The sequence below is a fragment of the Hippopotamus amphibius genome, chromosome 1, assembly GCF_030028045.1.
Source record: "Hippopotamus amphibius kiboko isolate mHipAmp2 chromosome 1, mHipAmp2.hap2, whole genome shotgun sequence".
Lineage (NCBI taxonomy): Eukaryota > Metazoa > Chordata > Mammalia > Artiodactyla > Hippopotamidae > Hippopotamus > Hippopotamus amphibius.
The window spans coordinates 134,299,247-134,312,097 of NC_080186.1; the positions used below are offsets into that span (position 1 = coordinate 134,299,247).

General features: G+C 43.9%; 1 protein-coding gene across 1 annotated transcript in view; it reads right to left on the reverse strand.

Moving 5' to 3' along the window:
* The window catches only part of DOCK2 (dedicator of cytokinesis 2), a 414,056-nt gene that overhangs the window by 364,466 nt on the left and 36,739 nt on the right, over positions 1-12,851 (reverse strand). The window contains exons 6-9 of the mRNA XM_057729388.1: positions 10,771-10,919; positions 5,708-5,843; positions 4,165-4,319; positions 122-203 (exon numbers count right to left, since the gene is read on the reverse strand). Coding sequence (XP_057585371.1) covers positions 122-203; positions 4,165-4,319; positions 5,708-5,843; positions 10,771-10,919 — 522 coding nt within the window. The remainder of the gene's footprint in view (positions 1-121; positions 204-4,164; positions 4,320-5,707; positions 5,844-10,770; positions 10,920-12,851) is intronic.

Genomic DNA, 12,851 nt, shown 5'->3' on the forward strand with positions numbered 1-12,851 from the left:
GAGCCCAGAACACAGCTATGCACCAAGGCCACACTCCCTCCTGATCACCTGACCAGCCCCATCTCCACGATCATGTCCTAGTGAGGATGAGATGTGATGCAAGAGGACAGTGTACACCTACCGTGAAGACCACCTTCAGGTTGTTGAGCATCTCGATCTCCTTTGGGAAGCCCCTACTGCCCCATCGCACCAGGTAGTTCTCACTGTGGGAAGAGGGGTGGCAACTCATTACTGCTACGGGTCTCAACAGTCATTCGGTAAAAATATTCACTGAGTCTCTGCTTTGTGCCCGACACCATGCTGGCCACTGGGGACACAGGAGTGTCTGAGACAGGCTCTCTCTGTCTGTACCTCCCTCCAGGAGATCGCAGTCCCATCAGGGAGCCAGATGTTAGATGAGCAGGGGTGAGGAATTACTGACATAAGTGTATTCAAAACTTCTTTCCCTCCCCCACCTGCTAAGCAAATTCTAACCCAGCTGCCTAACATCTGTGAAGAGCAGCAACATTCTCTGCAGAGGTGATGATGAGTGGCAGACGTGAGAGGGAAAGGATTTTGTATGCTTTGCTGGACATTAAGAATGCATTCGTCCTTCCCACCCCACTCCCCTTTCAAGATCAAGTAAAGATTTGAATTATTTTAAATTATCCACTGGATGTAGGACCATTTCCTTGAATGGGACGTCACACCGTGATGGACCCTAGAGGGCCTTAGCCATTATCTGAGATACGCTTAAGTAGTGATTGAAATGCAGTCATGAGAACTGTTTACATGCAATTGTGCTATAAAGAAAAAGTCCAGGATCTTGTTGGAATGTATATCAGAAGAACCATGCCTAGTCTGGGTGGTTAGGGAAGTCTTTGCTAAGGATATGACATGTAAATAAAGTTGGTCAGGAAAAGAGAGTGGAAAAGGGAAATGTTTCAGGCAAAGCCAGCATGCGTGCAAGGGCGCTGAGACAGGATGGAGACTGATGCATCTGAAAGATAGACCCAAGGGGAAAGTGGTAAGAGAAAAATTAAAGAGATAGGCCAGACCGTGTAGGCCTCATAGGCCATTCAAAGATTTTGACTTGATCCTAGTAGTAATGAGAACCCACTGATGGGTTTTATGAAAGGCAGTCACGTAGTTCTGACACCTGACCATTTATCATCTCACATCTTCTAGCAACCATACACACAGCCCTGTGTGGCTCACACTAGTCAGTCTAGCGGCATTGGAAAGATCAAGAAGTCTAGCACTTCCTTAACTTAGGAGAAGGTTAGTATAATCTCCTGCATTGAGTCATTCGGTTTTCCCTGCCATCCAGGAGCATGTAGTTGGTTCTAAATAAATGCCCATTATCTTGAATTAGGATATAAACAAAATACTCAAAAACCAAGTCAGCCTAGGTATAATAAGAGAATTGAAAAAAGTTGAAGAGAATTGCCTTGTTTTTGGAGATTTGTTCTCTCTGTTGTCTTGTTCTTTTCTCTCCACTTACCCCTAGAAGACTAATAAGAGTAGTCTGAGCAAAGTTCAAGGGGAAAATAGAACTTATAACAAAAAGAACACAGTCCCAGATTAATCAATGGTTAAAATTTAATCAAGTTAAATGTATTTCTTTTTTTTTTAGTAAGATCTAAAAATTTTAGTGGAATTTTCAGCAAAATAATCAAGAAGCTTCTGTCTCCATCTAAAAAAAAAATTTTTTTTAATTATTTCCCGTTGGTTGTTTCTGGACTGTCATAGTCAAATACTTGAGTATTTCCCAGGACCTTTAATCACATGTAGCATGCCCAGTAGAGAACTGGATTGCTAGGTCCAAACATTAGGCACCAGCAATTTTCTTCTAGGGGAAATAGAATCATAAATAAGAAAAGCAATTTAGAGGGCTGAGCTGGCCCCATCCATCTTTGCCCAGGAAGACCTGGGTGGTAAATCTGAAGGCCTACCTGGCACCAAGACACGTAAGACCTCCTCCACATGACATCCTCCTCAGGGGAAGAGGGAGAAGCATTCCAACTCTCTCTTGGACTCCTTTTGGAAATTAGACTTGCCACTGGCCTGATGCCTGAGCTGCTTCTCTTTCGCCCTATTAAAATTTACCTTAAGTTTCCCAAATCATATCGCTGCAGGCATCCATTAACATTGGACCATCATTCATCCCAATATGGAAAGGTCCCAGCGAAATTCTCCCCAGCCCACATCCGGGCCCCACTGAGGACGCCCTGACTTGCCTGTGGCTTGTGGGGTGCACACCCTGGCTAGGGCAGGCAGGAACGGAGAAAGTTGGTTTCTCAGGGAAAGAACAGCTACCCAGACTCAGACTGACAGGGGGAGTGCGTCCAAGTTCCCCTGCCCCTTTCCTGTACCATGCCTCTCCTTTCTCTGTTTTCTACTCTTTTATTCTTTTTTTTGGGGGGGGGGGGTCTGCCTCCTTCCCCCCCCCGCTCCCCCATCGCTCACTCTCCTGAGGGCTTCCCTGGATCTCTGGCACTCGCAGAGGCATCGCTCAGTCACGCCCCATCAAGCACATCATTCTGTGTGGCACGTCGGGGAACAGAGCTGCCACCTCACTGATCCATCGCCTCCATCCACAGAGTTGGTTCAGGCCATCCATCACCTAGATGAGCCAGCAGGCCAGGCACCCTTGTCAATTCAGCCATGAGGAATCCTCGTGTTTTCTGAGAGGCAGGGAGTACATTCAGGATCTTTGTCACAGGTGCCTTGGGAGCAGCTGACAGGGAATGGCAAGGGGCCCGTGACACACAGATCATCTCAAGGTGGGTTCTAAGGGAGCAGGAACACTTGTTCATGGTGCCTACTGAGGCCTAGCCAGATGAGCTGGGCTGATTCTTTAAATTAGGGATTTAAGTTTGCTATCAAGAATAGTTTTCCTCCATAACAGTGCTAAGACCCTGGTGAGAACCACTCAGGATATTTGATACAACTCTTTCCTTGGTGACAGATGAAAGTAGAAACTAGCTTCTCTTTGGAGTCAGATGGACCTGGGTAGAAATCTCAGCTCTGCTGCTTATAAATATATGTGACTTTGAGCAAGTCACTTGACCTCTCTGAGCCTCATTTTCTCACCCAAATCACATGGAGTAATGAGAATTATATGAGATCATGTACAGACCTCAGTTCAGTATTCTTAGATGGATAGCCCCTCCACGTTTCATAAATGTCTCCAGGAGAGCCTTTACTTTCTACAGTGAATTTTATAATTCACTAGGCGCTCGCTGTATGTTATCCCATTTAGTCATCAAAACAACCAAGGTGAGAAGCTATCACTTTCCCCACAGAAGCAGAGGGGCCGTGCTCCAGTTCCACCCTACTGCATTAACTGGGGCTCAAATATGGGACCACGTGTTGGCTCAAAACCCTGCTGGAGGGGACAGGCAGTGGTCACCTGGGAGGAAGGGTGGACTGAGCCACAAGCAGAGCCCAGGGCGGGGGGCGGTGCCGGAGGTACAGCAAAGTCTTTTCCCTGGAGACTCCCAGAAGTGTTTTCCCTTCCTCATGCTGAGGTCCCCTGAAGTTCCCTTACTTTTTCCATTCTCAAGAATAATTAATTCAGGTAGTAACAACAGTAACCACTGCCACTGGGAGCACCCTGTGCCAGGCCCCGGGCTTCATGTGCATCTTCTCATTAAAGTCGAAAAGAAATGAGCCCGTGAGGCTGACGCTTACATTTTGCAAATGGGAAACTCAGGCTTAAGAAAGATTAACAACTCGCCCAAAGTTAGGAAAGAGTAAATGGTAGGGCCACGATGGGAATCCACGTAGATTCCAGAGCCCACACTCTTAGCCTGTTACTGCCATGGAAGATATGGCGTTTTCACAATTCATGTCTTAATTCTCCTTTTAAAATAGTTATTTTTATTCTACCCAGTGCTACCTATCTGAATCTTGTTCTTTCCGGTTGTTTTCCAGTAATCAAAAACCTGTTTACAAAACCCTACTGTGTAACCATAACCCTACTCTGGGAAAAAAAGTGGTGGTAATATTTTCACCTGACTCCCACACCCTAAAAGAAGTTATTTCCACATTCTCAGTTGGGCTGTTTCTCTATTGGGTGGGAATTTCTCCACAGGTGATGGTGGAAGGAAAAGATGCTCTGAGCTCTGCCAACCCCAATCTCCAAAATACAGAGAAGTCAGGCATATCGAACATACTTACCTTATGACGGTTTGCTTGTTGGGGTCATAGAGAGACATGAAGAGCTCGGCGTCTTCCCCAATTCTGCACACAAAGTTTCTTACAAAGACATAGAGGCTGTGGGTGGGGGATGAGGAGATCCGGGAATGCATTCCGTAATCAGGCTGATCTTTTGACTGAGTAGAAGGACAAGGGGAGGAAAAGAGAAAATCAGCCCACTACCACTTAGGACAACAGAAAGATGGCCCAGGATATTGAGAATCATGTAAGTTTCCAGCCTAAAGCTTCCAGCCTTATATCCAGGGTTTCCACCTAAAGTTTCTGCTGTCTGAGCCAAGTCACTTTGACTCTCTTGGTCTTGATTTTGGGAAATACAACAAATGATCCAGCCTCCCACATAAAGTTTATAAAGTGTCATAAAAAGCACAGAGTATAAAAGAAGAAAATGCTTAAACGGACTTCATCAAAACAAAAAATTTTGCTTTTTGAAAGACACATTTAAGAAAATGGAAGACCAGTTACAGACTAGGAGAAGATATATTTGTGAAACATATATTTGATAAAGAACTTGTATCCAGAATGTACAAAGAATTCTTACAACTCAATGATAAGAAAATCAACTCAATGAACATTAGCAGATATTTGAGCAAACACTTCACAAAAAAAAGATACAAATGGTAAAGGCCAGGAAGCAATGAAGAGATGCTCAAAATGGCAGGTCATTCAGGGACATTCAAAACAATGAGATACCACTGCACAACCACTAGAATGGCTAAAGTTAAAAGACTGACAATATCAAGTGTTAACAAGAATATAGAGCAACTGGCACTCTCATATATTGCTGATGGGAATGCAAAATTGTAGTTCTTTTGAGAAATAGTACAGCAGTACCTGCAACTAAGGAGCTGGTGAGCTGCCACTAAGGAGTCCTCAAGCTGCAAATAAGGATCCTGCCTGCTGCAACTAAGACGTGGTGCAACCAAATCAATTAATTAATTAAACATATATTTATCATATGATCCAACAATTATTACCCAAGAAGAATGAAAACATATGCCCACTCAAAGATTTGTATGCAAATATTCATAGCATTATTAGTTATAATAGACTTGAATTGGAAACAAAGGTGCTTCACATTATACAAGTGTCACCTCAGATGTCCCTCCTGGGAGAGGCCTTTCCTAATGTTACCTTTTAAAATAGCTCCTGATTCACTCTGATTCACATAACCCTAACTGATTGCCTTTTAGAAAGTTATCACCATCTGGAATTATTTATTAACTTTTTTTTTAAACTACATTTCTTCTTTTTTCCTCTTTGGATTATAAAAGCTCCGTGAGAACAGGAAACTTGACTGGCATTAAACTACCTGTGGGATGGATGTGGAATGAATCACAGATCTGAGTACAAACACACAATAAAATGTGTGTGATTACTGATCATCTCAGGGCATAGGACAGATGTCCCTTTAAATATCACACAGTCTGGTTAATTAGCTTATTATTTCAAGCTTATGATGTGCTAAAGCCTGCTTCACTTGGCCAAGCCTGTTTCACAAACTCACCATTTCTTCCTTGATTCGCTCTGTGATTTTATTAGTCGCTTCTTCATGTGCATGGAACAAGCTGATGACGCTGGTATTATCAGGGTCCAAGATATTTCCATCTTCATCTCTGACAATCAGATCAAGCTCAAGGATTCTGAAAAGCAAAAATGTGAGATGAGGATAAATCAAGGGCGGCTGAAGTCTGTAGAACGTTGGTGAGAAGTTTCTACCAGAAAGTTCACCTGATTTCTGAGGATCACAGGCTCCCAGAGAACAGCTCTACACAGATAGCCTTGCACACAGCTGGAGTCACACTGATATAGCTCAGCCTTTCTTGGAGGTATTGTGGTAGCGTGTATTAAAAAAAGTTTAATGTATATTTCCTGTGATACTGAACCTAGAGAAACAACTGCACTTGAACAAGTATGTGTGTTGCATCAGCAAAGTGTTGAAAAAAACACTAAAATGTCTGTCAAAGGGGGAATGGCTAAATAAACTGTAATCTGTAATGGAATTCCATGTAGTAGGGTTTTAAAAATATGATATAGTTTTGACATGTTTAATGCTATATATTAGTGAAAAAAAATCAAGCACAGAAAGATGCATGCAGGGTGTTTTAAGTAAAAATCAAGCAAGATATGTTATCTGGGTGCATGTACAGAGAGGAAGGTATGGACAAAATGCACCAAACTACCAACACTACCAACAAGTGTACCTGTGAGGAGAGGTAGGGCCCTGGGACTAGGAAGGGTGGAGGGGCCAAAAAAGAAATTTGTCTTATCTCTGTTTCATAAGTATGGTATATAATACATATACAGAGAAGGTATTCATTTACTGTTTTTTCACTGCTATTTTGATAACAGTTGTTGGGGGGAAACTCTCATATATATCCATTTTTACCCCCAGCTTGCTCTTTAGCTCTGTGACTTCCAAGTCACAAGATTTTCCCTGTTCGATGTTGATTTGTTTCAGTGGCATCTGCCATGCTGATTGGCAGCAATGATGCTAATAACAGCAAAACACTCCCACAGCACTTGCTATAAGCTGTACATTAAATTCTTCACACATATTAAGGCATTTAACTCTTATAACAACTCTATGAGGGAAGTACTATTAATACATCCTTTTTACAGATGAGGATACTATTAATACCCTCATTTTACAGGTGAAGAAAAGACAGGATAATCTACTCCAGGTAACATAGCTAGTAAAAGGTAATGTGGCATCCTAGGCTGCACTCTTAACCTATCTGGTATACTTTCTAGATAGGAGGTTCTTAGAAGCAGCATTGGGTTGGGGGATGGGGGTTATGTTTACAGAGGTCCTAACTTGAAGCTGCATTTGCACTTGATGTTGGCATGGAGGACCTCAGTTGTCCATACAAAGAAGGTAGGCGGAGGTAGACTGATGGAGACTCTGAGAGGAGCAACAGTGGTCCTGCTTGGGCACCACTACCGAGCACCAGATTGGGGAAGTGCAGTGAGGATGGAGGAAGGAGACTACATTTTCATCTCTTATTTGAGACTTGGATTGAGAGGCACATCTCTCATCTCATCCACATGCAAACAGAAGGGAGCCAAGGTTCACTCAGTTGTCCACGTTCGTTAGGAAATTAACTTCCAACGAGACATGACTCATGGTGCTGCATAGCCATGCTACTGAACGGGCGACGCGATGGGGAATAAATGCATTCGACTAATGCTGAGCAGAGGCTCCCACGACCCAGGAAAAGACGAAGCGTACCCGATACATAATTTAATGCCAAGATCTCTCTAGCTCCTTTCTCTTCAAAATTTATCAAAGTGGATTCGGTTCTAAAATGTATGAATAAAACATTCTCCCAGGTCCAGCTATCTTGGGATTTGAAGGAATCATTTGAGGATTCCTCACTCCTTGGATACCGAAGAGCTTGTCCATTACCAGTTGCATTTGAAAATTGGAAGCTTTAGTAGTCAAGGGGCAGGATTGATGGGATTCCCACAACCCAGGGTCAAGAGACGCTGCTTCCCAATAGGGCAGCAGATCATTCCTTTTGGAGCATTGCGCATTTTGACAGTTTCTCCTTAGGTGGTAGCCCCACGGCTCTCTTCGGCTCAAGAAAGTGACAAAATGAACCCAAGACAAGGGTAGGGGAGGAAGCCCTCACTGTATGCATTTTTCAAAAATTAATTTTTTTTTAAGGTGAAGAAAACAGAAATGGCTTTTTCTGTGGCTCCCCATCACTCTCTGGACAAATCCAAACTTCTCCACCTGGCACTCAGGCCCTCGAGTTTCCAGGCCCTGTCTACCTTCCTCTCCATATTCATGTGCATCTCTCAGCTCCTCTCTCTGTCTGAACTTCTTTACCTGATAATTCCCGCCATTCTTGTTTGATGCAGGGCAGGTGTCACCCCTGCCCTGCCTCCTCCCACCCTCCCGTTCATGCTTCCCCTCTCATGAAATGCATGACTTCCTACTCAAGTGTCTGTTTACTTCTCTCTTTCTCTTGCTAGTCCTTGTAGTCCTCGGGAGGCAGCAGAAGGCAGTGGTTAAGTGCTTGAACTCTGGGGCCAACCTACCTGGTTGAAATTCCAGTGCATCTTGGGCAAAATGACCTAATCAGCCTGTAAGCCTCAGTTTCCTCATCTAAGAAATAAAGATGATCATAGTAGCAGCCCCATAGAGTTGTCGTGCGACTTAACTGAGTTAACACATGGAGAGTGCTTAAAACTGTGCCTGGCAGATAGTAAACAGGCAGAAAGTTATTATTAGTTCTCTTTGCTTGCCTTTTGTTGTTGTCGTCACATAGAGGGGCTGTATTTTGTAAATGTCTGTGTCCTGAGGGCCTATCAGGTACTCAACAAAAGTTTTATGGCTGAATGAAGGAATGGAATTTCTGAGGGAAGAAATAGGCTGATTCTGACCGGTCCTCCAATACTCAGAGTCCTGCTTCCCTGACTCTCACAGCCTGAGGTTGATGGTCCTCACACTGTTCCTGAAACTCTGACCTGAAATCTGGCCTTCTGTCTTTCAGGAAGCTGCCTAATAGCATATCAGAGCTCTGAGCCCCCTAGACATCGGGCCTGTATTAATTAAAGATGCCCAAATCTCTCTCACCTCCAGCTGAAGTCATTAGGGAACCTAGGCAAGAAGCAAGGGGCCCCTTAGCTCAGGGCCTCCATCTCTGAGGGTGTCTCTCACTTCCCCAAAGGCAACTGAGTGAAACTGAAAGCGCAGCTCTGGTCCGGGCGATGCTGACTCTGGAGCACCCTCTTTCTCCTTTCACTGCCATCCACCTACTGCGTGCAGATCCCATGCCCAGCACACAGAAATGAATCTGCCTTAGAGGAGCTCCCAACACAGCATGGGAGACAGATCAGTGAGGAGGTTATTACTCTTCAGGGAGCTAAGGGCCTGCAAGAGTGCCTAACCCATCCAGGGGTGGTTGGGGGGAAAAGCAGGGAAGGCTTCCTAAGAGTGGTGACCATTTTTTCCATCCTCAGTCTTTATTGTCAGAAGTCCCCATGAGGAAACATCTGAAGGTCACAGATGCCATTATTGCAAAGCAGCAAAACTCCCTCCATTCCCTATTCCAGCTGTGACTGCTCAGCTAAAGATGTCACTGTACCAATGGTGGAAACAGCTGCAGAGCAAACCCTTCCTGTCGCTTTGGGATGATGAGCATGAGAAGCAGATTTGGACTTGCTTGCCAGCTGCCAGCAGGGAATCCAGCAGAGGGGCTGTGCGTGTGGGGTGGGAAGCATGTGACAAAGGCAAGGAAGCCTGGCTGCTAGGAAAATTTCTTTTTTTATTCCCACTGAATAGGCTCTTTCTACTTCCCCCTCAGGCCCTATGTTACAGTCTTCTGACCCACTTTGCAGTCTTCTGAACATGCCATGTTCTCTTACACACTCCCACCCTCCCTCTTTTTTAAAGCCTACTTAACACTTCTTTATCTTTCAAAATTTAGCTCTGGTCACCTCCTCCAGGAAGCCTTCCTTGACTTCCTTCTCCAAATTGAATTAAGAATACTCTTGCCTCCTAAGCCATCAAAGGTACCACAATACACGTCAGTAGTTTACTTGTAGCTCACTCTTAACTGGACCGTGGTCCCTTAGTGTATAGGAACTTTTATTTCTGTGGCCTCAAAAAACCTAGCAGGAAATCAGGTCAATCATAAGTGCTTAATACATGTTTGTTGTTCAGATGAATAAACAAAAAGTAGGATGTTTGGAGAGCATTCACATAATTAGAAGGGAGGGGAGGCCTTTACCATTCTCAAATGTTATCCAAGTAGTATAAATGGTGAGGCCCAGGGACCCTAGAGCCAGAGTGCCTGGGTCTCAGTTCTGATTCTGCCATTTTCTAGCTATGTGACTTTGGACATGTTGGGTTAACCTCTTTAAGAGCCTCAGATTCTTCATCTGAAAAAATGAGGATACTAAAACTGCAAGCCTCATAGAGTTGTTGTAAGAATTAAATAAGACAGTAGATGTGAAACACGAAGCTAAAGACTGGTGCATAATAAGCTTGGATTAGGTGTTTGTTATAATGTTATTATCACTACTATTATTATTAGTGCATTGTCCTGCCTCAAAAAAAAATTGTTTCACATTCTCCTTAACTTCACAGCATTCAAACCAACCAATTTCTGCTGCTTTCCCTTTGAGGAAATGCTTTTGTACCTGTGCACAAGAGTTAGCTGATGGCATGTGGCTTAGATTAATTTAGGTTGGGGGAAGGGACACGAAGTCTCACACTGGGATTTAACAGAGAGTTTTGTAAATGCAGGAATAAAATGACAACTAAGCTGAAAGTGACCCAGCATGACTGTGCTCCTCAGCCCCTTGGAAGTAGGTTAAATGAGTGTCCTAAATCTCTAGCCCGCTAATAACCACTGCATAAGCAAGCCTCTCTCCGCTCACATGTCCCTGGGTCCCACAGGGGTGATCACAAAGGCACACAAGCACAGTCATTGGTAACAGCTTCTAACAAATAGAAAATGGCAAACTTGCATCTAAAAACGAAACCTCAGAAGGAGAAAGGGAAGAAGGGCGGTGGGTGGGGAAAGGAAACATCTTTTTGGAGGAAAGAGAGGTTACTTGTTGCCATAGTCAATTCTGGACGTGACTTTCTGCTTCAGTTCCTTCAGCTCGTCCTTGGGCAGAGTTCCTGAGAGGAGCTGGGACCGCCACTCCATCAAGTCCAACATCATGGCCTGCACCTGGAGGAACCGCTCCTTCTTGCTGGCCTAGGGGCAAACACAGGAAGCAATCACAGTCACCTGCACCGAAGGTCTTGGGCATCTATTTGGCAAATTGCGCCAAAGTCAAGCATGAATGGTCGGGGGCTATGGCTTGAGTGCCTCTCCTGGCCCCTACCGAGCTGTGAAGGGATTGGGTGTTGGTCTCAGTCATTGACACGTTTCCTTCCCCAGGGCAACAGGGGTTTCTCAAAAGCAAAAGTAATAATCCCAATCACTTCCTGGCTTAAAAACGGAAAGGGTTATTTCTGACTCTTATCCAAAAAGACACATGCCGAGTAGGAATGCCATGAACATCTGCTGTAACGTAGCTTTCAGAGGCCAGGCCCTTTAAGGCCGAGAACCAGGGCCACTTCTCTGGTGTAAAAGACCTGTTTCTAGGGCAGTGTTCCCCCAATGTGACATATGTACAATCCAAAGGACATGAGATAGTTTTCAGTGTTACAAAGACACAAGGTCACATATTAGGGACCCATATGGTGATTCTCCTCTTCTCTCCTCCCATCCTTCTGTTTAAGGGGAGGAGAAAGTTGCAGTTTCATGGCAACATGTTTTAACCCCTCTCTCACATTTAACTTCTTTTTTTAACAAAAAGAGAAAGAAGTTCTTTGACTCAGAGCTTTTGAGGTATTACAGCTGGCACTTAATAACACTGTCCTGTTTTCATTGTATTTATCTGAATGATGTTCTAATCATGCCAACTACTTTTGGCTCTCTATTTGGGAAGCATGTGTGAAGATAGATAGATAGGTAGATAGGTAGATAGATAGGTAGGCAGATAGATAGATAGATAGATAGATAGATAGACAGACAGACAGACAGACAGACAGACAGACAGACAGACAGAAAGGTAGATAGGTAGGTAGGTAGGTAGGTAGGTAGGTAGGTAGATAGATAGATAGATAGATAGATAGATAGATAGATAGATAGATAGATAGAAAGGTAGATAGGTAGGTAGGTAGGTAGGTAGTTAGGTAGATAGATGATAGATAGATAGATAGATAGATAGATAGATAGATAGATAGATAGATAATTTGGTCTTTGTCCCCAGCTCTTGGCACAGAGCTCCTAAAACTCTTAGAATTTCCTAAGTGATACGTGTGTCTTTTCTTATTCAAAATGAGCCCCTTTTGACTAGACCTGAGTTTATGCTAATACAATAAGTCCTAGAGAGCTTTGGGGTGGGACCTGACTGTCAGAAGAACCAACCCTGTGGTTAGAGAGTTGGAACTTTCAGCTCCACCCCCAACCTCCAGGGACGTTAGATGGGTTGGAAATGATTAAATCATTCAATCATGCCTAGGTCATGAATCCTGCATAAAAACTGTTAAACAACGAGGTTCAAGTAGCTTCCCAGAAGGTAAACATATGGATGTGCTGGGAGAGTGGCACACCTTCCCAGAGAAGCCATGGAAGCTCTGTGCCCATCGCTACCCCAGTACCTTCCTTTGTGCCTCTCTTCCACTTGGCTGTTTCTGAGTTTTATCCTTTATAATAAAACTGTAATTGTAAGAGTAGTACTTTCCTGAGTTCTGTGAGTTGTTCTAAGGACTCATGGAACCTGACACAAGGTTGGAGGGGGTGTCGTGGGAGTCCCTGAATTTGTACCAAGTTGGACAGAAGTGTGGATAGCCTGGGGACCTGGGACTTGCAACTGGCATCCGAAGTGAGGGCAGTCTTATAGAATTGAGCCCTTAAACTCTGGGTAGTCAGTGCTAGAATCGAATTGAATTGAATAATAGGGCATCCAGTTGGTGTCAGAGAGTTGGAGAATTGTTGGAATGACACAGCATGTTGCAAAATTCCTTATGTAAGTCATTTAAGTTTACTAAAAAGGGAAACAACTTAGGTTTTAAGTAAATATTTCATGGGTGGTAGGCAGATATGGCAAGAATCATGAAATGGGAGGTTTAAGGATCA